General features: G+C 39.4%; 2 protein-coding genes and 1 long non-coding RNA gene across 3 annotated transcripts; 1 reads left to right on the top strand and 2 right to left on the bottom strand.

The window, feature by feature from the left end:
* Nucleotides 1-565: 565 nt before the first annotated feature.
* On the bottom strand, nt 566-7806 carry LOC122777260. The gene is made up of 3 exons (XR_006361303.1): nt 7743-7806; nt 6714-6807; nt 566-1593 (listed from the first exon to the last, which is right to left on the bottom strand). It is a non-coding gene; the product is annotated as an uncharacterized LOC122777260 (long non-coding RNA).
* fitm2 (fat storage inducing transmembrane protein 2) lies at nt 7665-12069 on the top strand. The gene is made up of 2 exons (XM_044038369.1): nt 7665-7859; nt 9779-12069. Exons 1-2 carry the CDS (start codon nt 7687-7689, stop codon nt 10380-10382), a joined length of 777 nt encoding a protein of 258 aa, XP_043894304.1. The 5' UTR covers nt 7665-7686; the 3' UTR covers nt 10383-12069.
* On the bottom strand, nt 11629-26842 carry gdap1l1 (ganglioside induced differentiation associated protein 1-like 1). Its single transcript, XM_044038368.1, has 6 exons — nt 26360-26842; nt 21490-21682; nt 18352-18525; nt 15917-16011; nt 15281-15395; nt 11629-15177 (listed from the first exon to the last, which is right to left on the bottom strand). The coding sequence occupies exons 1-6, from the start codon at nt 26537-26539 to the stop codon at nt 14834-14836; spliced, it is 1101 nt and encodes a 366-aa protein (XP_043894303.1). The 5' UTR covers nt 26540-26842; the 3' UTR covers nt 11629-14833.

The following is a 26842-nucleotide window of genomic DNA, read 5'->3' as shown; positions in this document are numbered from 1 at the left end:
CCATTAAACAAGAATGTGAAATGTTCTCATAAAATGTGCTTGTGTTATTAAATCAGATAGGAATATCATGATATTCATTCACTTTCCTGACTTGAGCAGTGTCTAAGTGTCACTTATTTCACTTAATATGTATCAAATGATATTACACTTTAATGGTTATATTACAGGCTAACAATCACAATCCAAAGAATTAGCAACATGTGCAATGAATTCATCAATAATATGTGTTAAGTGAGAAGCCTTTGATGAAAAGAAAAGAAAGAAAAAGGAAGAGTATCGTACCTTCATCAGTGGATCAGATGAGACGCAGAGAGGCAGAAGAGACCCTCACCTCAGTGTGAGCCTTTGCAAACAAGCTGGTGTGTCGTGTGTGGCAGGGAGTTTTAACTGGGCCAAGAAACTGTTCTGACGCACAAGACCCGCCTGTACACTCTTTCCTCTTCTTTCCTAAACTTACAGTCTGTCCCTTTCCTTTTTTTCCTCTCTCCACTGCAGTGAAAATTAAATACACAGGAAATTGCCTTTTCAAAACAGACTCAGACAATCATAAAATATGATTATTTTACATTGTCTTTTATTTGTTTTATGGTGGGAATCAATGACGCTTTAGTTAGTTAAAAACATCTGGAAAATGTTGGGTATAAAAATGTTGTGCATTGACTTACACATTGCAAGGGTTTATTAATCAGCAGCATCATAAGAGATTCAAAGAGATTATAATATCTATCTTAATACCAGTTTCCAGTTATGGATGCATCACAAGTGAAGTATATATACTGTATTATACATTTCAAATAATCACAAACTGAGAGTGTGTGGGGGCAAAATAACCCATTTGCATGAGGCTTTTTTATATGCATGTTGTATACATATAGAAACAAAACAATTGTATATACAGTTGTTCCATTAGATGTGGACCGTTGCCATCATAGTTCTGCATGTAGTTATGACATCGTTTTGTTTCACCTGAGCCTCTTATGTACATATTATTATTAATGGCAGCTACAACATTATGAGTTGGCTGTGAAAAACAATTCACATTGTCTTCTTTTATATGTTTATTAGATTTAATTTTACTCTCCTTAACCCTGACGGCTGTCAATCAGCATGCTTTGCATATGTACCTCATCAATATTAGTCAAAATAAAAACACAATATTGCATGGCATTAATTAGTCGACAGTTTTTCTGTATATTGGTCATGAATGCCAAGTTAGTAAATAAATTCTTCTTCTTAATTGTTTTAAATACAATTCAGGACAATTTGAAGTTATGGAGCTGCCTCCCAAGAGTCAGCTGCAGTAATAATAGAGCACATACTTTGGCTCCCCTAAGATCCCCCTGAGTTGTTTCAATAAAACACAATGAAATGTTTAAATAAGCAGGCCTTAGGGAAAGACTGAGTGATGAAGTGATGAAGTGAAGAGAGCAGAAAAGGGGGAAAAGTAGCTGCAGAGTCAGCATTCATCTCCAGCTGTTGTTGGTTTCACAATGGGCCCCCAAACTTATGTAGCCGACTATAAGAAGAGACTGAGGGCACTGCCAAGATACACTGCACCACCTGGCCCTGCAGTTCCCGGGGCCACAGACATCCCTGAAAACACAAATCAAAAAAGAGGAACAACTGGAACATTAAATCAAAGCGCCAGGATACATCGACTGAAATGTAATGCCATTGTGACATTCCATAACACGATTGGCAGTTTTTGAAAAACCACGGCAATCACTTATTTATGCCACTACCCATAAATCATCGGTTGTTACAGACAAAGCCTGCCCTCTCAAACGTCCATGCAGTGTAAGATCACTGGAGAGATGTCATGGACTGTGATGAAGAGCTCTCTGTGCGCAGAATGAAACCAACTCTTTAACTTTGGCAATCACACTGAGAAAGCATGGTCCATGAATGTTGAGCTCATACAACCTAAAAGAGTTTTGTCAAATGCTGATCCTTACACTTAAATTAAATCATTGATAGCACTATGAAAGCATGGGACATATAAGACAAAGATTATTTATATTACTCGCCCTCTGTCTTAGTTACTTAGGCAGAAGAAAGTGCAAAGCTTCAGGAAGAAAAAAAAGAAGAGAATAATTTCATCAGAAATTAAAATTAGAAATAATGTCTGTAGGAGTAAATGATCAGATTTTCCTGAAAGGTACTAAAAAATATAAATGCTAACATTAAAATGACAAACAATGTGAACCTGCTCACAATGACAATGACATTATTATATTTTTTATTATAACAATACTATGGTCTGCAGTTAAATGACTACAGTAATAATACAACAATAATCTGTAAATATACAGACATTTGAGGCTACAACGCTGCATAAGTAGCAAGTCACGTATTAAAATACAAAACATACACACACAACCTTTACAGATGATTCAAATCATAACAAAAACATTAAATACTGCTCTTCTCTGATATGGTAAGAAGGCAGGATCCGCCAGAATGGACAGTATTCATGTTCCATTTTTCAGTCAGGTAAGTCTTTCTGAAGTCAGCCCTTCAAAGACCTGCAACATACTTCCACACAGGCTCAGCAGAGTGCTGTCAGACTTTGCAACTCTGTGTGTAAAATGCACAGAAGCGTCCATCAAAGAGGCTGCTGGGGCCTTTGGCGTCGGGAAAGTCAACAACAGTCAAGGTTCAGTCAAATCCCAGCTTTGCATGTTTCACATTAAACAGTTTGTTTTTCCGTGCACCTGAAGGATCACCTCACTATCTCTAAATCATTTTTACTAACTGCACTTTCATGTATTTCATGTCCACTGTGAACTGGTTAAATCACGGGTCCTATAACCAATTTTCATAATCCTGCCACTGTTCACGCATATCCTCACCAGTGTATTTTCTCTCTCCTTTACTCTGACATCCCTCTGGTGTAGCTCAATCAGCCACTACAAAACTTTACTCCAAAGAGAGCCAAAGCACTCTTGAGTGTTTTAGATGTCATGTCCAAGTGGAGCAAGAATCGTCTCATTGACAGACTTTATCTGAGAACGTTTCTAGTCTCAATCTCGTTTCTGTCATGAAGGCGTCATTCATTCATTCATTCATTCATTCATTCATTCATTCATTCATCCTCTACTACTTAATCCTCCACATGGGGGTCACAAGGGGTCGCTGGTGCCAATCCCAGCCGACCCTGGACAGGTCGCCAGTCAATCACAGGGTCACATAAAGACAAACACATAAAAGCAACCAGAATTCTACATTTTATCTCACTCAGCCAGAGGTACAACTTTAAAATCCCATCAACCACAAGCAATGAATCATGGACCCTCAGGGGTCCCTGGACCCCACTTTGAGAACCACTGGGCGACCGTACACTGCTGCTCTGACAGGACGATGAGTGTGAGCATTTCTTACTGTGCTGAAAGCAACTTGTATACTGGCAGCATCTGTTTAAATTTAGCAATGCCCACATGTGTGTCACTTCTGTCACATAGTTTCTATCAATTCACACGAAGGAGAAGAGAAATGTGAAACGGCAAAACGAATCACATCTGTCAAAATGTGTGATGGTGTGCAGGCTGACAGTCGAGTGAGTGTAGCATCATTCACTGAGCTCTTCTTTCTTTTCTTTTTTCTGTTTTGGGATTAAACAGTGTGAAGAATTTCCGCTGAATAATGTAAAAGTCTGAAGAGCAACTAAAGGTCAAGCAGTGCCGCAATAGTAAATGTATTCAGTCATCAGTCATCAGTTCAGCCAGAAGGAAGAGGGCAGAGATGTAACTGTTGCTGTCAGGGTTTTTACTTGCATACTTTAGTCAGTTTAAAAACACAAGAGATTTCAGTCCACCATAAACTCTCAGCGAGTCTGTGTGGTTGGAACATTTGGTTTAGTTCTGGGTAAGAGACATAATTTTGTAAGATCACAACATATTTGTGTTGATACCACTGAGCTTATAATTTGTAGTTTGGGGGTTCTTATTTTTCTAAAACATGCACATTCAATTTCTATCATTTATATGACTTTTTTTGGTTCTGTACAAGGCAGTTTCCTGGTGGTACAGTGAATATTTCTGCAGCACAGAAATGTTCTTCAGGACTGTCTGGGTCAGACCTGAAACCGGTTGATCCTCTGGCCAGACCAGACCAGACGGTGTTCCCAGAGACCATCACCAACTGCAGTATGACATCATCTGTCTGGTCTAAGGCGCTGCGGGGTGCATGCATACAAAAGCTCAATGTGGCCTTGGAGTTGTCTGAAAGGTGAGCAGGAGAACTCACTGACCCCTGTATTTGCCCAAGAAGGAGCATAAAACAAACCGAGTGTGCCGAGTGTATTTGAAATTCCAGAGCCAAAGCTTTTCAGGTGTCAACTGAGTCTTTCAGCCATGACTGAGTAACAGCACAGCAGCTGGTGCCTCTCATGGGAGAAACTCTTAAATAAGATCTAAAGCTTCAGTACTTTTACAGCAACATCTAAACTGGATCGAGAGCTAATATATGTGGAGTGATCTCTAAAAACTATAAACAAAGCTGTATTCTCAAGAACATAAATTCCAGACAAAGAACGCAGGTAAATTCATAGAGCAGGTCATTGACGAAACATAAAAGTGGTCGGTAATAATGACGTTTCACTCAACTCTACAAAGAAGTTTTTTTTTGGTTTAGCATCAAAATTTTGGATTTTGGGTAAATTTACTGATTAAGACTGTTATGACTGCTTTTAATAATAAAATGTGTAGAAATAAATCCTATCTAACAATGAGTGGCACAACCCAATGCCTTGATTGATCAAGGACACTTTTTTTACATAAGATTTTAACATAATGACAGCATGAGCTTGTCATGAAAATGTGTGAAAGCGATAAAAAACAAAACTCTGTCTTCCCACAGGAAATGAGTTACCAACCGCCTTGCCAAAATTGAGTGATTAAAACAATTGACATGTTTGAACTTTGGTTTCAAATCACGTAAAATTCAGTGACACCCTCTGCTCTGAAACACTGGAGGAGCCAAACACACAGATTTGCACAGCTATTCTTCTTAGGACATCATTAAAATATGTCAGTACTGTTATCGATTAAGTAAGCAAAAGTATAGTATACATGCCGGGGATTTGCATAAAATCTCTCAAATTAAGTGATTTAATTGTGAGGAAAAAAAAGTAAATCCAACGCAGTGATCAGTCAGTCTTTGAAAGATAATCGAAACTATTACGGTCCATCAGACTTATTTCTCTGCAGCGTCAGCACGAAGGCAGACAGTAAAACTGCAGTCAATGAGCAACTTCTCCTCCTGAGTGTTGCCATAACTTCAGAGCCAAGAAGAAGAGTTTGTTTTAATAATTCAAGATGACATTTTCCATCTTGCACAAGATAAAGTTAATGTCTGCAGGAGAGTTTTTTTGTTTCCTTCTCCTCTTTCATACCGACATAAGGTCCCAACCGTGTTTACATTTAGCACGTTTTCATAAGAATATCTGGAATCAAGCAGCCAATGCTCAACCATTTCCACCATTTTAGACTTTTTCAATCTCACAAATCTGAAGTCACTTTAAATCAACTCTTTTGATGACATGTCTGAATATGTTACCATTTAATTTAGATATGTTTGCCTGCTGTCAGAGTTTGTTGTCTGGCATCAGTACATGAAGAATAATAAGCCAAACACCATGGCATGCCTGGAAAATTGTATTTTTTAAGAGGCTCGCTTGTTTGCCAAGTCAGAGTGCATCAAGGACAAACTTTGTCCTGCATTCAGAAGGAGATTTATAATCCCCTAGTACAATAATGACTCAGCAAGACCGGTCATAAACATATTATTTATATACTAAAGAATCATTAGTTTTACCTAAACAAAAACACAAGAGATAAGAAACAGTGTGATCACTCATTCCATTTGTGATGATCTTAGTTATAGTTTTTAATATGTGTCATAGACATGGTTAATATGTCCTATAACCTTATATTAGAGTGGCTGTATTTTGTTGTCACTGGGGAGTTTTACAATTATAAAACTATGAGCAGTTTTATGCATAATAGTGTGTTTCCCTTTTTCTACAGCCATAACACACATGGGAACATTTGTACAACATAATTACATATTCTTATCAACTGATGAACTGAAAAGAGAAACATTCAATATTTCTAAAGAAAAATCACATCCTAAGCTTGATTTTGTTTGCCAAACGTGTAATGGTAACAAGGCATTGTTACTTGGGGCCTCCTGATCACCAGGGGGGCCCCAATAATGTATGGAGAAAAAATTTAAAAACTTGATTACTAGGTTACAATACATCTAGATAGTATTGAGCTTAAGTTATTTGGTTTTATTTTGGAGTTGAAAATTGCTCAATTCTAAAAACCAGTCCAATCAAAATTAAACTGGTTTACTTGTTGGTTTTACTTGTTTAATAATTAAAGTTCAGTATCAAGGCACATAGAGCTTCACTTTGCGTACAAAATGCAGGAAACAAAAAGTTCAATATGTTTAACTTTTCACTGTAAATTAAAATTTACTCTATATTAGAATTACATAAAAGTCTTCAATAGGTATCCCATAATATAAATAATGTTACTATAATTCTACAGCTGTTACCACAGCCAGTGGGTGAATAAGTGAGTTCATATTTGAATGAGTGGCTGGGTGAGGTAGTGGGTGTTCATCAGTGTGTCTGTGAGAAAGATCACACAAAAGGTCCAACTGAAGTCACTCAGCTTCTTGGTGAGAGTGCAGACATGAGGACTTACCACCGTCCCTTAGACCATCACCCTGCTCCTCTTGCTCTGCACATTCTCATGGCCTGTCTTTGTGTCCCTCTCAAAATGTACATTGACGCAGGCTCTGCAGGACAACGAAAATAGTTTCCTTTCAGCTGACATGAATTTATGAATGAGACACATCAATCAAAAGCCTGTTCAGTACAAAGAAGCGATGCAAAATATTGAACTGTGCATCATATTTCACAAAATAGCTTTGTATCAACAGTGATTAAGTATAAAATAATTATTGTCACAGGCACAAGTGGTTATCACTAACAAACATTACAGCATTTCATTAGATTTTTTCATTTTTATTTGCATTTTATTTCATTTCTTTGTCTTATCATTGCTTTTAAGTATTAAGTATTGTGATGAACTACCTAGATCTGTTGTCTGAACGTTACGTTCCATTGTGTAAATAAAGTTATGAAGGAAAAAAAATGATATGGGTTGCCAGGTTCATTTTCCGGGATTGGACTACTTTTGAAGTGTTGCCAGATATCCTGTTTTAAAGACAACAAAGGATTCTCCTTCTTATACATTTGGCTTCTGCATTTTAGAGGTAGTGAAAGCAGATCATCTAACAGACAGCAAGGGATCCCAACTTATGTAAACAATGTTTCCAATTTATGGTAGCTGACATGATTTTAATTCAACATGACTCATTTGTTTGTCATGTGCATTTAAATTCATTTATGCAATACCTTATTTCCACTTATAAACCTTGCGTTCATTTATTTGTATATGTGTGTATAATAGTATACTTATACAAGGTAATTGTAGGACCTGGTTAAATAGCTGTTTAGGGTTAATATTTTAATGCTCACGTGTCTCTGTTAAGGTTACAGCACAATTGCCAATGATACTATGTGTTGTTGTGTTTTTTCTTTAAAAGTAGTGCGGAAGCGGAACTTTACGGTTTTGACACGCAACCTGGCAACCCTGTGTCAGTGGAGGCAACATGGCGGCGGTAGATGTCATTGTGGATAACTTGGTGGCACTGTGGAGGATACAGACCGTCCGACGATACTTCCCGTGGGTCTTCTTGCTCATCTCGGTAGTGGGTTCTGCTCTGAAGTATCTGGAGCTGGTTCCGCAGACGTATTTCAGCAGCAGCAGAAACGCCCTGAATGTGTGAGTAGCGTTAGCTTTACTGCTACTGGGTGTCAGTGATGGGGACACCTGTGGCTCAGCGACATCTGAGATCCTGAACACGGACAGATTAACACTCCGTCAGGATTGAGTTACACTGATTCATGTCCATAGCAGCCACTTTAATATGGTTTAGTGGGAAAAGCACAGGTGTTAGTGATCACATTAACGAAGGCACTGTTCAGAACATGTATGTCCGGTCAGTGTGACAGTGGAACAACATGCTCCCTGACTCCCTAAGGAAGCTAAATGGAACTCAGCCACCATGAATGTGATCATCCACACCTTTGCTTGTCAAAACAGCTGCTTTGCAAAAAGCCCATGTTATTCACTGTGTTGGGATGTAGGTCAAAGGTTAACAATGGCTGTGTGCAGCTGTTTGTTGTGCTGCCGCTCTATTAAACAACAACAATCAAAGAAATCGAAAAAGATAACAAATACTTGTAACACTAGAGTTGAAATGCAATGTATATATAATTATGTTTTATGTGGTTTTGTATTTTCTCTTAAAAAAATAGGAACTGACCCTTTGATTTGAAGAAGTATTTTTTGTGATCAACTTTTTATTGTAAATTAATTACAGGTAACAAATACCTACTATATTCAATTCAATCTTTATTACAGACTCCCATAGAATCAAATAAAAAATAACATAAGTAAAATACAACCACAGCAATCAATTCAGACAAAATTCATACATAGGCTATTGTGCCAATTGTGCTTTTTGAGCCTGGACAGATGCTGTTTTCTGATTCATCCAAGCGACACATAAAGTTGTACAGCCAATGGCTTTGGAATGCTTCTCATGCAACACCCAAGGACAAAACTGTTTACTGGCACTATGCCATCTGTGAACCTGAAGCAGCAACCTCATTGCATCATTGCACAATGAGCCTCCTACTTTTCCTGTAGTTGCACCAAAGCAACATATTGGCCTGAGCATATTGTTTACAGCACTGTCTGTAGATGTCTCTGTCAACACTCAAATCACCAGTAAGAAAATGTCCCAGGTGTTTTACTTATTTGCATATCATGAGAGGAGTGCGTTTCCTGTCCTGCCTGTTTCAAACACAAAGTATAAACAAAACAACACTTCAGAAAAAATATGGGTAAACAAAAAGAAAACAAGATCCCACGGTGGCGATCCCTACCTCCCTCCTCCCTAAATATCCAATATAACAAAAAATCGGAATAATGACTATTCCAATTATTTTTGGCATACATGTTAGCAAGTGTGATTAATCTTAACCAAGGAAATAGGGATGTCACACTGATCCACATTCCTGTGAATTGTGATTTTTTAAAAAAAGCATTCATAAGCTAATTCTGATTAATTTCAGGATAATCATGACTGAATGAATTGTTAATAATTCATATGAGTAATTTTAAAATGCTGCTTAGCTTGCCATCATACAGTCTTTGAAGTGCCACAATGGAAATCAGTAGATTTACATTCACTCCATGTTTCAGGTTTAAACTTGAACCTTAATAAAACCTTTAAGCTCAATATACTCAGCCCAGAAGTTGCATCAGACCATCAGAAGTAATTACCATGTGGTCCAGCAGAGGGTCCACCAGAGCTGGTGGAAATACGCCATTGGTGTCCATTCATTCGGACATTATGTGTTCAAAAAGGTTCAGTCTAGACTTCAGTTTTCTCATCACAATTCTCCTTCATGCCTTTTAATCACTACCACTGTGTCCTCTTCTGTGCTGTCCTCTGCTGGCAGGGTGTCAGCAATGTAGAGGACAAAATCCAAATCAACAAGCTGACTATAGGTGGAATAAGACAATTTGATTTTAGCTGAAAAATGTATATGTGAATTGTTTGCTATCTTGTGTAATATAAAAATGAACAATAAATGAGCACAGATTGAGTGAATATTGTGCTCTTCTTGTAGGTATTTTGTCAAAGTGTCCTGGGGGTGGACGCTGCTGCTGCTGACGCCCTTCCTCCTCCTGTCCAACTCCTCCTTCAGCCGGAGTGTGTCCTTCCTGGGCCGGCGGCTGCTCTCGCTGGTGGTGGCAACAGCCATCTGGTACGTGTGCACGGAGACGTTCTTCTACATTGAGGACATGACCGGGTCCTGTTATGAAACTGGCACCATGGATGTGAAGGAGTTCACATCCAAATTCACCTGCAGGCGTGCTGGCTTCCACTGGGACGGCTATGACATCTCGGGACACTCTTTTATCCTGTCCTACTCTGCTCTTTTCATCATGGAGGAAATAGCTCCTATGGCATCCATGAAGACAGCCAGCATGTCTACACTGCCCAAAATGGTTCTGAACCTGCTGTACGTGGCCTTGAATCTCATCATTATCATATGGTTGTGGATGTTTACCTGTACCTCGGTCTACTTCCATGATCAGTCTCAAAAGTGGCTAGGGACCATATCCGGCCTGTTGCCATGGTATCTCACATATCGGGTTTGGTATCTCAAACCTTTTTCACCAGGACTCCCACCTCAGCTTCACCCAAAACAAGAGAAACAGCATTTCTAAACTCCAGTCATACTGTCCAGCATGACATTGTTTCTAGCATTGCAGCCATACTCAAAACACCACACTACACTTGATGTTATCTGTCTCCAGGTGTAAGCTCGTCGCACTATTTTAAGTTATTCCCTCTCTGCAGAAAGGTCATTTTATACAGGAGGACTGACTTGCACTTCCTCCGTGGTGTTTGGCAGCTGCTGTTCCTAAAATGACTCATGGTAATCTGAGATAAAAGCAAGGCGCTCTTGTTTTGTCCAGCTTCAGTGTCTCACCTTCAGCTTCTGTGGCTCTTACACTTGGCTGTTGTTTGTCTGCCACTTTGTTGCCTTATAATGCTTTTCTCATGGATAAATAATCACAGTTTTAACATGTTGTTGGTGGGAACAGTACAGAATGTTTACAGCTCCAAACGTACAGCACTGAATGTGTATTTTTGCAGACCAATGTTGATGTTAATGGTTTATATTGGAAACTACCTTCAGAACAAAGTTGGATCAGACACCGTGAGAACAGTGAGAGCATGTTTCATCCACAGCAAGGGTTTTAATGGATTGTCCCTTTTGTTTTCTTTCTTTTTTTTTTAAATCACATGGTTTGTAAAAAATTGTTCTGAGGATGTAAAAGATAAACCGCAACTATTTCAATACTTAACTTCTCATATGTACACTGTTGATGTAGGAAAGCCCTGCTGGTTCAAATATTATGCAAATATTTTACAGGATTAATGATTTGTTCTGAGCTGAAAGCTGAGAATATTTCACTTTGGTCATTGGGCAAAAACAACCTTAAAAAATGATTAGGAATCTGTCATAATGTTTGCTTTAACTTAATTTCATTAACAAGTGATTTGAAGGAAACCTAAGACAATCTAATTCCTCAGTGCCATGGGTCCTACATGGTTTTCTGAAATCTAATAAATGAGCATTTGCTCCTTTGCAATCTGTTATGCATCATCTGACTGCCACAAAAAAAACTGAAATATAAGTAATTATTGCCAAAAACTACACTTGAAAGTACATATTTGAACTGTCAGTTTGAGAACCACAGACAGTAACCGGTTGGTGTTTTGTTTTTTATTTGTTGACATCTCATAAAGTAATACAAACCTAATTTTGTTGATTGTAAACTTATATGCAAATAAATATCAGTATTTATAAGAATATTAAAAATTCAATAAGCAAATAATTTTCTCGTGATGACAATGGTTAATGGTTTATGGCTTAGCAGCAAAAGTAAAATAGAACTCAGAATCTGCATATTCCATTTTTCATTTATTTGTCATTGATGGCAACTGAATAAATTAAGGCGTATGAACAAACATCGTAAAAAGCACCATAAATAAATGCATATATGGAAATATAAAAAATAACAAATAAAAAAATACTATAGTGAAGTATAATGGCCACAATTCACAACTAGGATTCTCGACTTGAACTCTGTGTGTGTGATCTAAGAGGTACAGATCCAATCCACCATGGAGCATGATATCAGTCAGGGGGAGCAATGGAATTATTACTTGCAATAATCCAAATGTACCAAGCTTTCACAATGTTAAGATGCTTGATGATGTTTTCCCACTTCAGGGTCATCCAATGTTTGATAGTCAACAGAATAAGTCAATGTTTTAGTGTCAGATAGTCAACATAAATGAAAACAGATATTTGATTAAATCACATTTGAAAATTGTACTTTACATCCAAAGTGTTTTCTGGTTCATTTCAAAGTTTAGAAAAACTCCCAACAATGTGTTCTATTCATCTTCTCTCTTGTGCCATTTACATACAACAGTGTGAAGACGATGGACCCCCATTTTTCCTTTCCTGCACACCCTAAATGTATTTCAAGGCAGAGAATGGATTCAGGACAGTTGTGGAATGAATTACTACCAGGCCCTAACCTCTGCTCTACTATCTCAATATCTTTGCTACTATGTTATCCATCCCAATATTTTCCAGTCTGTGCCCAGGGTTCCACTGGCTCATAATCTGCCCCAGAGTATACGGCTGCTCTGCTTCATTTTCATATCGCACATGAAACTAGATACACTGAACTCTTGCTTTTACTCTTCTCGAGCAGTTCTTTCAACAAAAATCCGATTTACAACGGCAGGGCATCGCTGCGAATAAAGGGGCACTCGTCTTTATCATAATTATAATCTTTGGTTCAGCGTTGTCTACCACAGCTCACTACATGTAGAGATGATATCCTGTAGCAGGAGAAAATGGGCATCCTAAACTCTAAATTCTACACGAATAAATCTCCACCCCGAGCTTGAGCTTTAAAGCTTCAGAAAGACAAATGCACACTGTACTCTGAGTCGTGACCGTAAGAATGTCGATATCACCTTCATGCCCTGAAACCAAAAGCAGCTTAAAACTCCAGCCAGTCAGTTCAACCTAAATAGTACATGGTTCAGGAGCATTTGTAGCATGTTAAACTCAAGGGGTCTGACTAAGAAAGAGCAAAATAAAAATAAAACAAAAGCTCCCATTAAGAATGAACAGACTGCGGAGCAGGAAAATTACACTGCATCGACAAACAATGAGACAGCTGGCCAGGCCAGGCCAGCCGAGAGGAGGAAGGCATCTTCTTTTTTTCCCTTCATCATTCTCCTCTAGCCTTCAGATGAGTCAGCTTTTTTACTCCTGCCCGGCTGCCCTTATTTACCCTTTTATCTCATTAAAAATTCAACACAGTAAAATAAATGAGACGACATATAATTGAAAATATCTATCTGTAAGAACTAATTTGCATCTGATCCGTCAGGTGGAGCCGGCTACGGAGAAACAGTGAAGTATTGCTGAGGGACCATCTCCAACACACGGTACAGTGCAGGTGCTTCAAAGGTCTGGCAGCGTAACATTTAGAAACCTGTGATTATTGACCGGGAGCGATTATAAATTCTGCCCCGAGGTCATCAACCTACCTCACTACACAATAAGAAAGTTGTACTCATGCAATGAAATATACATCCTAAGCCTAATTGATGCAGAATTTACAATTTCACCACGAGTGTAACTTTTCAAACACCAAACGTCTCAACCCTGCTCCGTGACGCAGAGCGTGACAGTGGACCACTGTGTGCTGTGTAACCTGTGGTGCAATACATAAACTCTGAACTCTTTAAAATACATGATAGACTCTGAGCTCACGTGTGTCTCTGTGTGTGAGTGACTGTGTGCAAGATGTACACTTATTTAAAAAGGAAGAGAAATCCCCCATTTGCATCATTGCTGAGCGTTAGATGAGAAGACTGATACTGTCAGGTCCTTTCACGTAAATATGAAGCTCCAGCCAGGAGGAGCATGTCGATCATTCAGAAAATATGAGCCCTATGCAAACACACAGTACAGCGGAATCCAAAACGTATCCTCTAGGCAAAGGCAGGCAGTGTCCCTCTTTTAGTGGGTCAGTGTGGCAGAGTTTGATGATGCCATCCATAAAGTATGTTTGTTCAAGTGTATAATTACTTTAAAATAGAAACAGTTGGGTTTTCATAACCTTAGAATAAGCCTTTATATGTATTTTAGGCAACTGCCTTCATCGTGTGCCAACAAGTTTCTGCACCAGCCTTAACAGATGTGTTTTGAGTTTTGGAGCAGAAGCTCACTACACTAACAAAGAATGCAACGGCCGACATAAACCCTAATGAAGGACGAGGAACAGTAGTGGGAGATTAGAACAGTGGAGAGTTGTGAAATAGTGTTAACATCCTTTCTGGTATGCAAAGGCCACTGTAGTTCCCTGACACGCTTGGGAAAGAGAGGGGAGCAGAGTCCCTAAGCTACACCAGCTTTTAGAGAAACGTGACCTTCAGAAAAGCAGTGGTGTTTCATAATATTCTTCTAAAAATAGGATGTTTAAAACTGTGACTCAGTTGGTCTAAACCTAAGAAGCTCAGGAATAAAAACACAATAAGTATAACACTTCCAGCACATGTCAATTTCCTCATATACGTTTCAACAAAAAAGATAAACTGGCAAATTTCCAAAAATGTCAGACTACTCCTTAAAAGTTTGCCTCCATCCTTTCATCAAGTCATCTGGCAGTTTCTGGCAGCACAGCATTTTTGTCACCAACATTGCTCTGTAGTTTCATCCTCAGACAGATGAAGGGGTGAACAGCAGATAATGAGTATAGTAGTGGCATGCGAAGGTCAATAAACCCGTGTTAAACATTTTCATCTGGGTTTCTACTTGAAGTTTTCAATGTAAGTGAACCTGCCTCCAGTCAAACCACGACTTCTGGAAATAAAATCCGATGGAGAACATGATTTACCAGAAAATGTGCTGTCAAGAATTTTCTTATTATGGAATGTTTTAATATTTCTTTGTCTGTCCAGGTAAGTAATAGTGTTTTCTATATAGATTAAGTTTTTCCTGCAATCATAAAACATTACAGAAAAGTTGAAACATCACACAAATACACAGACATTTAACACAACAATGGGGCATTCACTACATGTATTTCTTTTTTAAATACCAGTAGGCAAAGTAGCCCATCCCTCCCAGCGAACCCATGAGAAAAGACGCCCCAAAGAAGGACGGCGGCTTCTTTTTTACCATTCGAAAGGCGTTGGGTAGGACTGCAGACAGGAGGGTCGTGTGGATGTCACCCAAGACCTTTCGGAAAGCGTAGCGTTTTTGCACACGCACAAAAAAGGACTGCAGGTTGGATCGGCTGCCGTCCTCCCAGTATTTCTTAGAAAGTCCCAAGAACTTGAGCCTGTGCAACAAGGCTCCGAGGCAGATATCAGCTAGTGTAAATTCAGGTCCACATAGCCACAACTCACACTTTTGACCTATGAAATAAAAGACAGTTGGAAATGTTTACAGTAGATTATTATTTTTAATCCATTGATTTAAAACAATTAAAACCAATAACAAATCATCATTTGGACATACCTTGATACTCTAGTTTCCGTTTCTCCAGTTCAGCCTCCACTTGATCTAAAACCATGGCTAACTCTCCCAGAATTTTCTTCAAGTAGTTCACATTATCATGGTCCAAGATTTTTGCCTGTCAATTACAAAAATAATATAAACGCAAGAGGTAAAACATGCTCAAATTCTTAACTTATGGCTTCATGACGCACCAGAGCCATAGTTATATAACTGGGTTATCACTGGTTTACCCGTTCACTCATGAGAAAAAATTGTCACACCTTCATTTGGTTTGGTTCACTTTCACACTGCACTTTTGAGAGTCGACCAAACCGCCTGGACAACACCACGCAGTTAAAACAGTTGACCTGAAAACCTGTCCCCCCCCACATTTCAGAGCAGATAATTTTAAATGATTTGAAACCTGATTTTTAACACTTGGAACTTTTTTAAGTCATTCAAATTTGGCAAGGTTGTTATTGCCACTTTTTCCTGTGCACTGACAAAGTCAGGAGATATTTTTTAATTCACATTACAGGGACTTTATGGAGTGTTTCCTCTCCTAAAAAGCACTGTTATAAATACCTCTTGTCACTGAAGACTTTTATTTTACTTATCCTTTTGTCCAATGTCAGATACATGTATACACTGACTCACCATGAGCTTCTTCTGCTTGGATAGGTATGGTTCTGTCAGCTGAGGCTCCTCATGGTCCAACTTCATCAGCTCTGTTGCAGCATTGGCCAAATGTCCTGAAGTCATACAAACAAACCCTCAAACCGTACGTTTTGTCCCGTTTGGAAAAAATAAGCCTTAAACTGATCAATTTACAACATTATTATGTAGTAATAGTGTGTACAAAACTGTTGCTTGCTATAATAGCATGTTGCCAAGGAAGTAAAAAACAAAAATGTAATTTCCTGATGTATCTTCTAGTTTAATTGTTGCAATGCAGACTGATCAGGGCTGCTGCAGAATTAGCAGCCCTTTGTGTGTCCCATTGCAGAATTAGCAGCTCTTTGTGTGTCCATTGCTGTGATTTACATGCTGAAGCAGACTGGAAAAGCTGTCAGGATATATGAACCTGGCAACACTATACTGTGATGTGAGCAGTAGCATCAAATTACACCACATGCTAATCCTGTCTTGCACATAAAACAAAAAAAAAAAAAACACATAAAATTTATTTGCCTATAGTGTGGAAAAGGCTGCGAGGAGGACGTCCAACTTTGCATTCATGATCCATTCATATTTCCTTTGCTTTAGGAAACAAGTTGGTCTTGAATTTGAGGCTCATTCACATTGAGTCGTTGTAGAATTTCAAAATTAATAAATTGATATCATTTGTAAAAATCAAAAAGACAAATAGTTTTTACTTCTAAAGAGATTTCAGTCCACACAATATAAATGAATTCAAAGTCTATTTACAAAGAGTACACCGCACACATCTAAACTATATGCACTCATTCAGAACATCACATGTGTGAAATGCAGCACAACATACAGTCACATTAACTGCTGGAATCTAGTGCTGGACATTAACTACATTAATTCAAGTGTTGCACTTAAAGCTTGAGTCCTGAATTTGTGTCTGAATCACGTTTTTATCTTTTAAATCTACATGCCCATCATTAAAGCTGTCTGGTAGGAGGCTGGAAAAGGTTGCAACAGCAGGGTACATGACAACTAATGCAGCTGATTCACCTCATCGCCTCCAGTCTGCTCTCTTGTCAAAGCTCTGCCTTCAATGAAAAACAGAACATGCACTGCCTAAAGCAGAGTCAAGTAGAGAGCACAAGGAGAATAGCTTTGTTTATACTGACTATTACAATATTGCAAGAGCTACAGACATCAAATGTGTACTACTTTATTTACTGGTTGCTATTTCAACTCCACCACCTCAACTAAGCTTGTGATTTTACATCAAAAACATTAAATGCAACAAATCATCCAGTAATAATTTTCTGACCCGGAGAAAGCCCTTATAAGACAGGGGGATACTTTCCTTCTAAACCTCTTACATGGTTTAAAATACCCAATAATTTCCATTACTATATTTAAACGTACAGTATAAACATATTTAAGAATGTACAACATAGAGTGTCGCATATCCTTTTTTTCAGCACAATAGGCAATCTGATCAAAAAATATAAATTTTCACCAACTATATAAACATTCCTCAACAAAAAGTACACAAAATGTTTAAAATCGGATTGAATATGTGAAATTTGGAAATATGTCACAGTTCAAAGTTCACTTGGCTCATTTTTAATGAACAAAAATAAATGAAAACTGTGCACAATTATTGCTACTTTATATCACTACTAAATTTGATATAAAACTCATAACTTTGACTCAACACAAAAACAAATTTTGTAAAGCCTGAATATGTGACCGATTAACACACACCCCCAGGATGTCCATAAAAGGAGTTGTGTATTATTTCCACAGCAATTTATCATGGGTGCGCCTGCAGCACTGTTCTGTGCCACATGAGCACTAAGGGTTAATAATCCCACAAACCCCAGGTTTCTTTGAAATGTGCCCAGAAATCAGCTCCACCTTGCTTTGGTACACATTATACATTAGTTTTAGAGATTGTGCATAGGAACACAATCTCTTCAGATTATCCATAGGTTGTGTGCAAAGGGCCTGTGTGCACATGTCTGAAGGTCGCTCAAGAGATTCTCCTGCCAGCTTGGAATTTAAATCTCCATTTATTGTCCTGGTGAGCTCAAGTGAGAACACAGCAGGAGAAACTGGATAATCAAGAGAGTGAGAGGAACAGTGTCCTGCTTCCTGCATACTCAAGCCAGGCTTTTTCATGCTGTTGTGAATACAACTCACCCAATGTCCTGCTGTGTTCACCCTATGTAAACAGTAAACTCCAGAAGATGTCACAATTATCTCGATATTATCCAGAGTTAATTTCTGAAAACATTTCTGAAAACAGCTCGAGTTTCAGATAGATATGGCAAATAAACAGAATTGAAAACAATTATGTCGATTCTCTGTGGCGACCCCTGAAGGGAGCAGCCGAAAGGAAAAGAAGAAGAATGTCTACACAGTATGGCGAGTAAGGCTTCACTTACTACGTATTTCTGCGGTGGCGTACTTTGGGATCATTGAGTCAATGGTGAGCTCTGGATGGAGAATGCAGCCGTGTGTGTAAGCGTCCATGGGCAGTCCGTCCAGAAGCTGGCGGTACTGCTGCACGCGGTCGTGGAGAGGCGATTCAGCATCAGGGATCAGTTGAGCCACTGTGTCTGTGTGTGACACCGCAACGTGGAAACACCAATACAGACAGAAAGCATCTTAATGTTGCTCAGAACTCTGTTGTGGTTCAACACAGACACATTAACAACATTAACGAAACAGTGGTAGGCCTATTATACATCAGAGGTTTCTTAGCAACAGTCCTCACGCTTGGTGCTGAACAACAACCCCAAAATAACACAGTTCTCCATGCTTCAGCCTCAGATATACACACAGCATTGTAACCAGGTAACACTCTCTGTAACACAGAGAACAATACTGACGAGAGCTGGAAAAACTTCAAGCTTCTCACGCTCATTTTATGTGCAAATATAATACAGATTTTAGCAAATATTTTTGGATCATATGTATGATCCATGTGGACAAAAATTTCACAGGCCGAGTGAAATCCCTTGAGTAAAATTGGAGGTTCAGCCAATAATCTTGCAAGCTGCTCAGAGACATATTGTCTGCCATACAGAGCCACTTCTGCATTTGTGAATTTGAACCACTCTTACTAACACTAGCAACAATTTTTACCCACATTTATGACTCAGTGAGCAGTGAACCAGCTTAGCCTACTTTTTGAGGCTGACAATACGCTGCACAGCTGGGAGGGACAATGTTAAACACAATGACCTGCTGCTGAGATTCAGTATTAAAAACAGGGAAAGTCACAGCCAGACTGATGAATCAGAGACAGGGCCACTCTTCTTTCATACCAAAGAGGAGGGTGGAGCTGCCCCTGGCAAAGCTCCATAAAGGTGAGTCATCAGTCCCAGACCTGAAACCTGTGTATGTCAAGCAGGTGTTGCAGCATGGTGGCTGGAAATGTCTCAACAGCAAGTCGAATGCTAAACACATCTAAACGCAACCTCCCACTGTCACAGAGACAGTGCTGCACATTTCAGTTTTAACGTGAAGGAAACCCTGACTGGTTCGTTGTTCTTGGTCAAACGGCTTTCATGCAGCAAGAGCTCTCTGCTGCATTTCAACAATGCTGTAAAGCAGTTTACATTGGCACCATGCTGCACTGTGCTGATATAAGAGCCTCTTTTCTGAGACATTAGCATTTTCCAGGCAAACTGCAGTCCATGATGCTGGCATTTAGTTGAGATTTGCATGCGACAGGGAGAAAAGGAAGACTTATCCCTCCACATGAAGTGGATTCAATTTAACCTCTTTTTCAATTTTTTTGAGGCAGGGTGACAGACAGAAATATAATATACTACCCATAACTGTTTGTATCAGTGTATAACTGCAACTTTAAAATACCCTTTGTAGCCTTAGAATAAGCCTTTACTTGAGCTAAGGGCCTTCATTAATTGTCAACCACTGTCTACCTCCACATGAGGGTCACAGGGCCACTGGTGGCAATCCCTGCTGTTACAGGGTGAAAAGCGGGGTACACCATGGACAGGCCGTGAGTCCATCGCAGGGCCAACCAACCTCTCACATTCACACCTACACCTGTATTTCACTAACCACTACTTCAACGTGTGGCCCAGGTTAGGCTCTTGCTTATATGAAGGTCCCCATCTTGCACTCTCATGTTTCTACAGCAGCAAGAACTTATGTTTCACATTCTTTCTGGTGTGTGAAGGCCACCATAGTTCCCTAACCCTTATGAGGAAGGAAGATGTGGAGCCTTCAGTTTGTTACAATCTGCAGTATCACCATAATAATGTCACTAATTATTACACACTGGACCTTTAAATTGACTATTACAATGCACACTGGAAAATACTAAATGGCTTCATTCATACACACACAGCAGAGATCAAAATAAATGTTTCTGGATGAGAAGAAGTCATCAGAAACCATGGACAGTCTCTGCCTTGTAGACTTTTATGACTGAGTGGACAGTGAACCGTGTCCTCTGCTGTCAAGCACCACTGGCTTCGAGAGAGTGAACACTAACTAACCTAAGAGAAAGGAAATCTCCATTTATTGGCCAGATTCCCTCAGGCCGTTACTGAGATGAGACTTCCAGGACCTTACATAACAGAATAATGTCAGACTGTGACACAGAGTATTCAGTTCATGTCGTAGTATTTACTCTACACTGTTAAGTCTGAATTTGAGTCACGTCATTTCCTCACAAAGCACATTTCACATCATCCTTATATTTGACAAACTACTGGTGTCATTTACTTATTTACATTTATTCATAATAAATTGTGTGTGTTGAATTAATAACTCTGCATTTGCCACTAATTCTCCCACCCCCAAGAGATCATTCTAATTTCTTTCAGTGACACTGATGCAAAGACAACTTACAGAACAGTTTCACAGCACGCACAGACACATTGTACAAGGATGACAGATTGCACTGAACAGCTTCCAGTTGTCTCTGCTGCCCCCATCTTCACACATGCCAGGATATTAGCAACAAGCCAAACCAGGCAACCACATTGAAGGTCCTACATCCACAAGGACCTGGTACAGAAAGTCCTGTGTTTCAGATATTTTTCAGAAAACTATTTGAAGGACAAGCTGTGTTTGGGACCAATCGGGAACGTGTTTGATATTGTGCTCAAAACACTGTCACCAGCTGACTCATGACTTTGTGGCTATACACACACACACACACATCCTAAAGCATTAAAATCCTGCTTAAAAGGTGAAGCCAATATTCTCTGGATTGCCCCCTGGTGGCTGTCTGCAATAGAGGTCTTAAACCCCACCCTCTCCATGTTACTAGATGAGATATGGACCGAATCAAATAGTGAAATTTCACCAAAATGTCATTTGAGAGCACCCTGGTGCGTGTCCAATCATTCATTTGTCTCTGTGTTGTTTTTATTTTGTCTTTAATAATCATTATATGGTTGGTATTTATACCTGTATAATTTAAATAAAGTTACTGTAGGTAATGTTGCTTTTTTAACTTACATACATACAAAACATGTGACCCAAAAAGAGAAGTGGATTTTTTTGACATGGGAACCAAGCACATTATTATTGAACCATACCTCCCACAAAGTTTTTCTCCAGGTAATCTATAATCTGGTTGTAGTCACTGATGATCGTGTCCCCGTGGAGGAAGACGGGCACCTCCTCACCCAGGTTCAGCCTCATGAACCACGGCTCCTTGTGCTCCTGCAGCGGCAAGCTCACGTCCCGCTCCTCACAGACCAGACCCTTCTCATTAATGACTAGACGTACCTGCAAATATAAGCACATGTTTACCCACGGTGCGTGTCAAACAGACCCACCTGCTACACACAGCAGCATGATGGGAAGTTACTGCTGTCTGTCTGTTGGTTTGCTTGTTTGTTGAGGAATGTAAAAACAAAAGCTAAAGCAGTGTTTCCTAAACCTAGTCCCCTGGGACTCTCTGCCTCGCTCCAACACACCTGATTCAAATCAATTGCTCGTTATCAGGCTTTTGCAGAGCTTGATGACGAGCTGACATTTGAATCAGGTGTGTTGGAGCAGGGTGACATCAGTGAGCCACTGAGGACCAGGATTGGGAAACACTGAGCTAAAAATGATTCAAAAGCAAGAAAAACATGTCATTGTTCAAATATATATATACATATACATATATATATATATATATATATATATATATATATATATATATATATATATATATATATATATATATATATATATATAAAATAGAATGAGGATGAACTTGTAAAAACTTTATCTAGTAAGTGAAATATAATGACCAAAAATGCCAATCCCAGCTGGCATAGTGTGAAAGGCGGGGTACAGGTCGCAGTACATCACAGGGCCACACACTGTATAGAGACAAACAACCATCCACTCTCACCTACAGTGTATTGAGAGTGTCCAATTTGCCTAATCCCCAAATCTGCATGTTTTTGGACTGTGGGGGGAAACCGGAGAACCTGGAGAAAACTCGCGCACACACAAGATCATGCAAACTCCATGCAGAAAGACCCTTGTTCTGTTCCAACCAGGTTGTGAACCACTAAGGAATATGATTTGTGTGATCTAGCAAACTGATGCGATTTTTTTACAGCAGAAAAAAAAAATCCTAAACGAGCAGCATCCATTGCTCTCTGGGTGAATAATAAGCCAAGGTCCATGGAGAGCTATTATAAGATTAATGAAAGGAGAAGACACTTGCGACATAGATCAAACGTGGTGAAATGAATGATTTTCCTTTTTTTAAAAACAAGAGCAGCAGGATCACTGGTTGAGGCCACAGGAGCACATGTATAAATGAAGCAGCAACGGCAAAGACAAAATAAGCTTCATCAGCATGAGAAGTCAAGTTCCACACACTCTCCATTCACAGTGAAACAATAACAAGAGTTTGTTACATAATTACATTAGTCACTATTTAGTTATGATGCCAAGCATACAAGGCACGAAACACTGATTTGACCTTTTATGGAATACAGTAACTTAACCTACATCTGCATGTTCCCCACATGTGGGACTAATATAGCATGTACTGTATTGCGTGAACAGAGGTGGAGAGTAAAAGTGTAACACATTTACTCACATATATCCATTTTATTCTACTATATACTGCAACTTTTCTATGTGACAAAAGGAAATACTGTACTTTTTTACTGCACTGTATGAACTTTACACCGTAGTTTAGAGACACACACAAAACCACTGGAAATAAAACACAGTATAGTATGACAAGAAGTGACTCAGCACATGCATCACACTGTCAGGCATATATTCAGCAAATAAACAGCTGCTAACACAATGTCTATATGAGCAGAAGGAGGGTGTTACACTCTATTTATCTCCACTTAGGACCAACGGCCCTGAGTTACTGCTACATTTTAGCTGGTTTGTTGGATATGAGGCTCACGGCCCACGACTGTCTGTGCTGCTGTTGTTTGTGCCTGTTGTCACTCAGCAGAAGCTACTGTCAGGATCATCACCTCCATCCTGGAACTGGAGTGACTGAAGTGGCTCAACGATCCAGTGGTGTTGTGCTGTCAGTAAACACACTAATGGGCACAGTTGTGGATTTCAGCAAACATTACTACAAAGGATTTGCATTCTGATCGTATGTATTTGCGCGATGACAGTGCAGCCAGGCTAAAATGACATTTTTAAGCGACGGCTTTCAAAAGATGTGTCCACAGACGTCTGCTGCGTATTGTGGGACTCAACATAAAACAAATGCTTCAGTTTCGTCTTCCTTCTCCAGAAAAACAAACGTGGAACCTAATGTAAATACTTTGACCATGAGACACTGAGCATAATAATAAAGGAGATCAACGACTGTCACCTCTGTCACCATTAGATGGACAGTGGATGAATTACCTGTGAACTTTTGAATCACATCGACCCTCACGCTCTTCCTGTCTTCAGTTTTTTGTAATCCTTCATTTAAAACTGCTACTGTAACTAGACACTTGACCTGGACTGGGCCATAGAGAGAGTGACATGTAGCTTGCACAAGTGAACAGACACGATGAAGATGGAGACAGATGGTCAAGAGTCACACCACATGTGGTGCAATTCCACAGATCAATGCAGACCCCTGGCAATTCCAGCGCCAGGGGATGAGAGATTTACACCTCCAATATTTGCACCTTCTGTGAGACTGACACACGGGTGTCATAACACCAGTATGTGTGAGCTCAGTCAATTAACAATCATCTCCATGTTGTTTTTAGTCAGCGGAGAAACATTCAGTTATATATGGACATTTACTCCACATACATTTACGTACATGGAGTAAATGTACCAATAAAACAATACAATGAGATGTACTGTGTAAATATAGGAAGGATCATTTGGATAATTACTGTAATTAATTGTAACTGCTTGATATGTATACTCTAAACACACAGAAATCACATTGGCATTTTGGAAAATCCTTTTGGAAAATATTAATAGTAATAATAATAATAATTGTTTTGCATCATAGATAGGATAATGAAAAAATAAGAGGCTTAAATCCAATCATTGTAAATTGTGAGGTCCTGGAATGACTGGAAAGCTGTGGCTCCCCCTTGTGGCCCTTAAAAACATGTCACTAAGACTGTATGTTGGTGAGCCAGACAAACATTTCATGTGAAATATTAACAATTTTGCCCATACACATAAACACAGTTAGCCCAATAATGGAAATTCAGCATTGTATTGTGATTTTTATTGGATGTATTGGTTTCAGCAGTAGCAGTGTAGCCTGCTGTTTTCTAGATTCCTACAACACTTGTTTTCCTCCAATCAACTTTGTCTGGATGTTGTCACAAACCTAGACCGTTTATTTATCATGTTTTGCATTTATTTGGCCTTGATGATCATATGGACTTTTATTATCCTGTTTTGGACTAGAGTTTTGTTTTTGCCTTGTATTATTGGTATCTCATTTTGTTCTTTTCCTCACCGTGTATTTTGTTGACTTAACTTCCTGATTTATTTTGTATCCATGTTTGTGTCTTGTTTCTTTTTTATTATGCTGCTGATTTGTTGATTATCCTCACCTGTGTGGTATCAGTTACACCTGTTTCTTGTTTTCTCAGTTATACTCTTCTGTCACACACTGCCAGACTTGTTGTTTGAAGGCAAAACAGTGTTCAAATGTTGTTTCTTGTGTTCTCCTGTTAATTTTGGATTATTGTCATACGTTTTTGACTTTACCCATGTGCCCTTAGTTTTTGGATCATTTTGTGCTTGGTACATTTTATTAAAGCCTCTTTGTGTTTTGTAACCAGTCCTGCATTTTGGTTCTATATTTTGTGACAGAGGATTTAAATAAATGCAAAAAAAATAAAGCTTTAGAAGACTGAAGATGAAGTTATATCTGCCAAGCAATATCTGAACATTTCTCTTTAAGATTGTCTTTACACATACAAATAAATGTAGATGCCTGTTTTCTTTTATACTATTAGTGGAAGCACATACACACATCATGCCAAAAGACTCCAGGCACTTTCTATTGACTCGCAGATGATGGTCCTCATGTGGTCCTCATTCATCCTTCTACATTCTCTGCCTTCATGCTTCTGAGATGTCCTTCAATCTCTTTACCTTGGATTTTAAATGGTTCCTCTCCTGATTCTGTCTCGAAACCTTGACGAAACCACAGGAGTTGTCTCTGTATTGATAGCTCTGCTCCTGAGCCACAAGAATCATTATACAGCTGTTTTCACAGGCTGGGTCACACTAGCAACTAATAAACTGATATGCATGCATGTACATAGTGTACAGTGTACATAGTACTGGCAGTATGTCTGAGAAGTGAAGCCCTGACACACACAGTACAGCACAGAAAGCCTACTCATCATGGCTTTGTGGTTATCGGTTAAGTTTTGAACAACTTTAAGATTATTTTGTCATCTAATAGGAGAGGAACAGGTTACTGTCTGTCAAGATAATCCAAGTTAAAAATGTATAAAAGTAACACATGATTCAGTGTGATTCGGCTGCAGAGGGGAAGATTCGGCCTGTGGTTTGTTTTCCACATCATTTTTAATCAATTATTTAGGCTGTCATGTGCAAGAGCACATATTGTAACAGAGAAAAGCTTCAAGAGGGAAGCTGGTGAAAGCAAAGGGTGGTGGTAAATGCAGTGGGGGAATTAAATTGAGGAGTAATCTTGCTTTATGTCGAGGAAATGAGCCCCAATATGTATGCTGCAGCGCTTCTCTGAACGTATCAGCTGGGAGATTTGCCCAGCTGCAGGATCCTATGCATATTCGTGGAGAGGTTGTGTGCAGGGGTGAACATGTAAAACACAACATGCACAAATCATAGTAATAAACAAACAGAGGAGCTTCACACTGAAGCATCGTGTCATGCAAAGAGACGTGGAGTCATCTCCATTTTCACGCTCTTCTCTCGCTCTCGCTCTCTCTCTCTCTCTGTATAGCTCTCTGTTTTTATTACCTTCTGGGAGGTGAAAGACTGCGTCCAGTGGTACAAAACCAGCCTGTCTTTGCTGAAGGGTTTGGGCTCTGCCGTCGCTTCTTCGCACTCCTCCCCGTCTGTGATTTTACCGTCCTCATCCATGGCTGAGATGGGCCACCAGCTACAGTTGGTGGGGGTAACATGGTTGGAAGACGCCATGACAGAGCGTTTCGTGCGTGTGGAGGAGAGGAGCGAGGAAGGGAGAGACGAGGAGAGAGAGAGAGAGAGGAGAGAGAGAGAGAGATGATTTCAGCCCAGCATCACCGCCTCGCGCAGCAGCAGCAGCATCAGCAGCAGCATCAGCAGCAGCGTCAGGTTCGGACAGCTCCGGTGCTGAAATCCACTTCACCCCAGAATCAAAACAAAAACAATTTATTTTGAAGGGAGGAAAAAAAAAACAGCACGCAGACGTATCCGTGTCTTTACTCGAGCATGCTGCCACACTTGGTATCAAACCAGTGT

The sequence above is a fragment of the Solea senegalensis genome, linkage group LG11 (assembly GCF_019176455.1).
Source record: "Solea senegalensis isolate Sse05_10M linkage group LG11, IFAPA_SoseM_1, whole genome shotgun sequence".
NCBI classification, from domain to species: Eukaryota; Metazoa; Chordata; class Actinopteri; order Pleuronectiformes; family Soleidae; genus Solea; species Solea senegalensis.
This window is presented reverse-complemented; position numbering and strand designations above follow the sequence as displayed.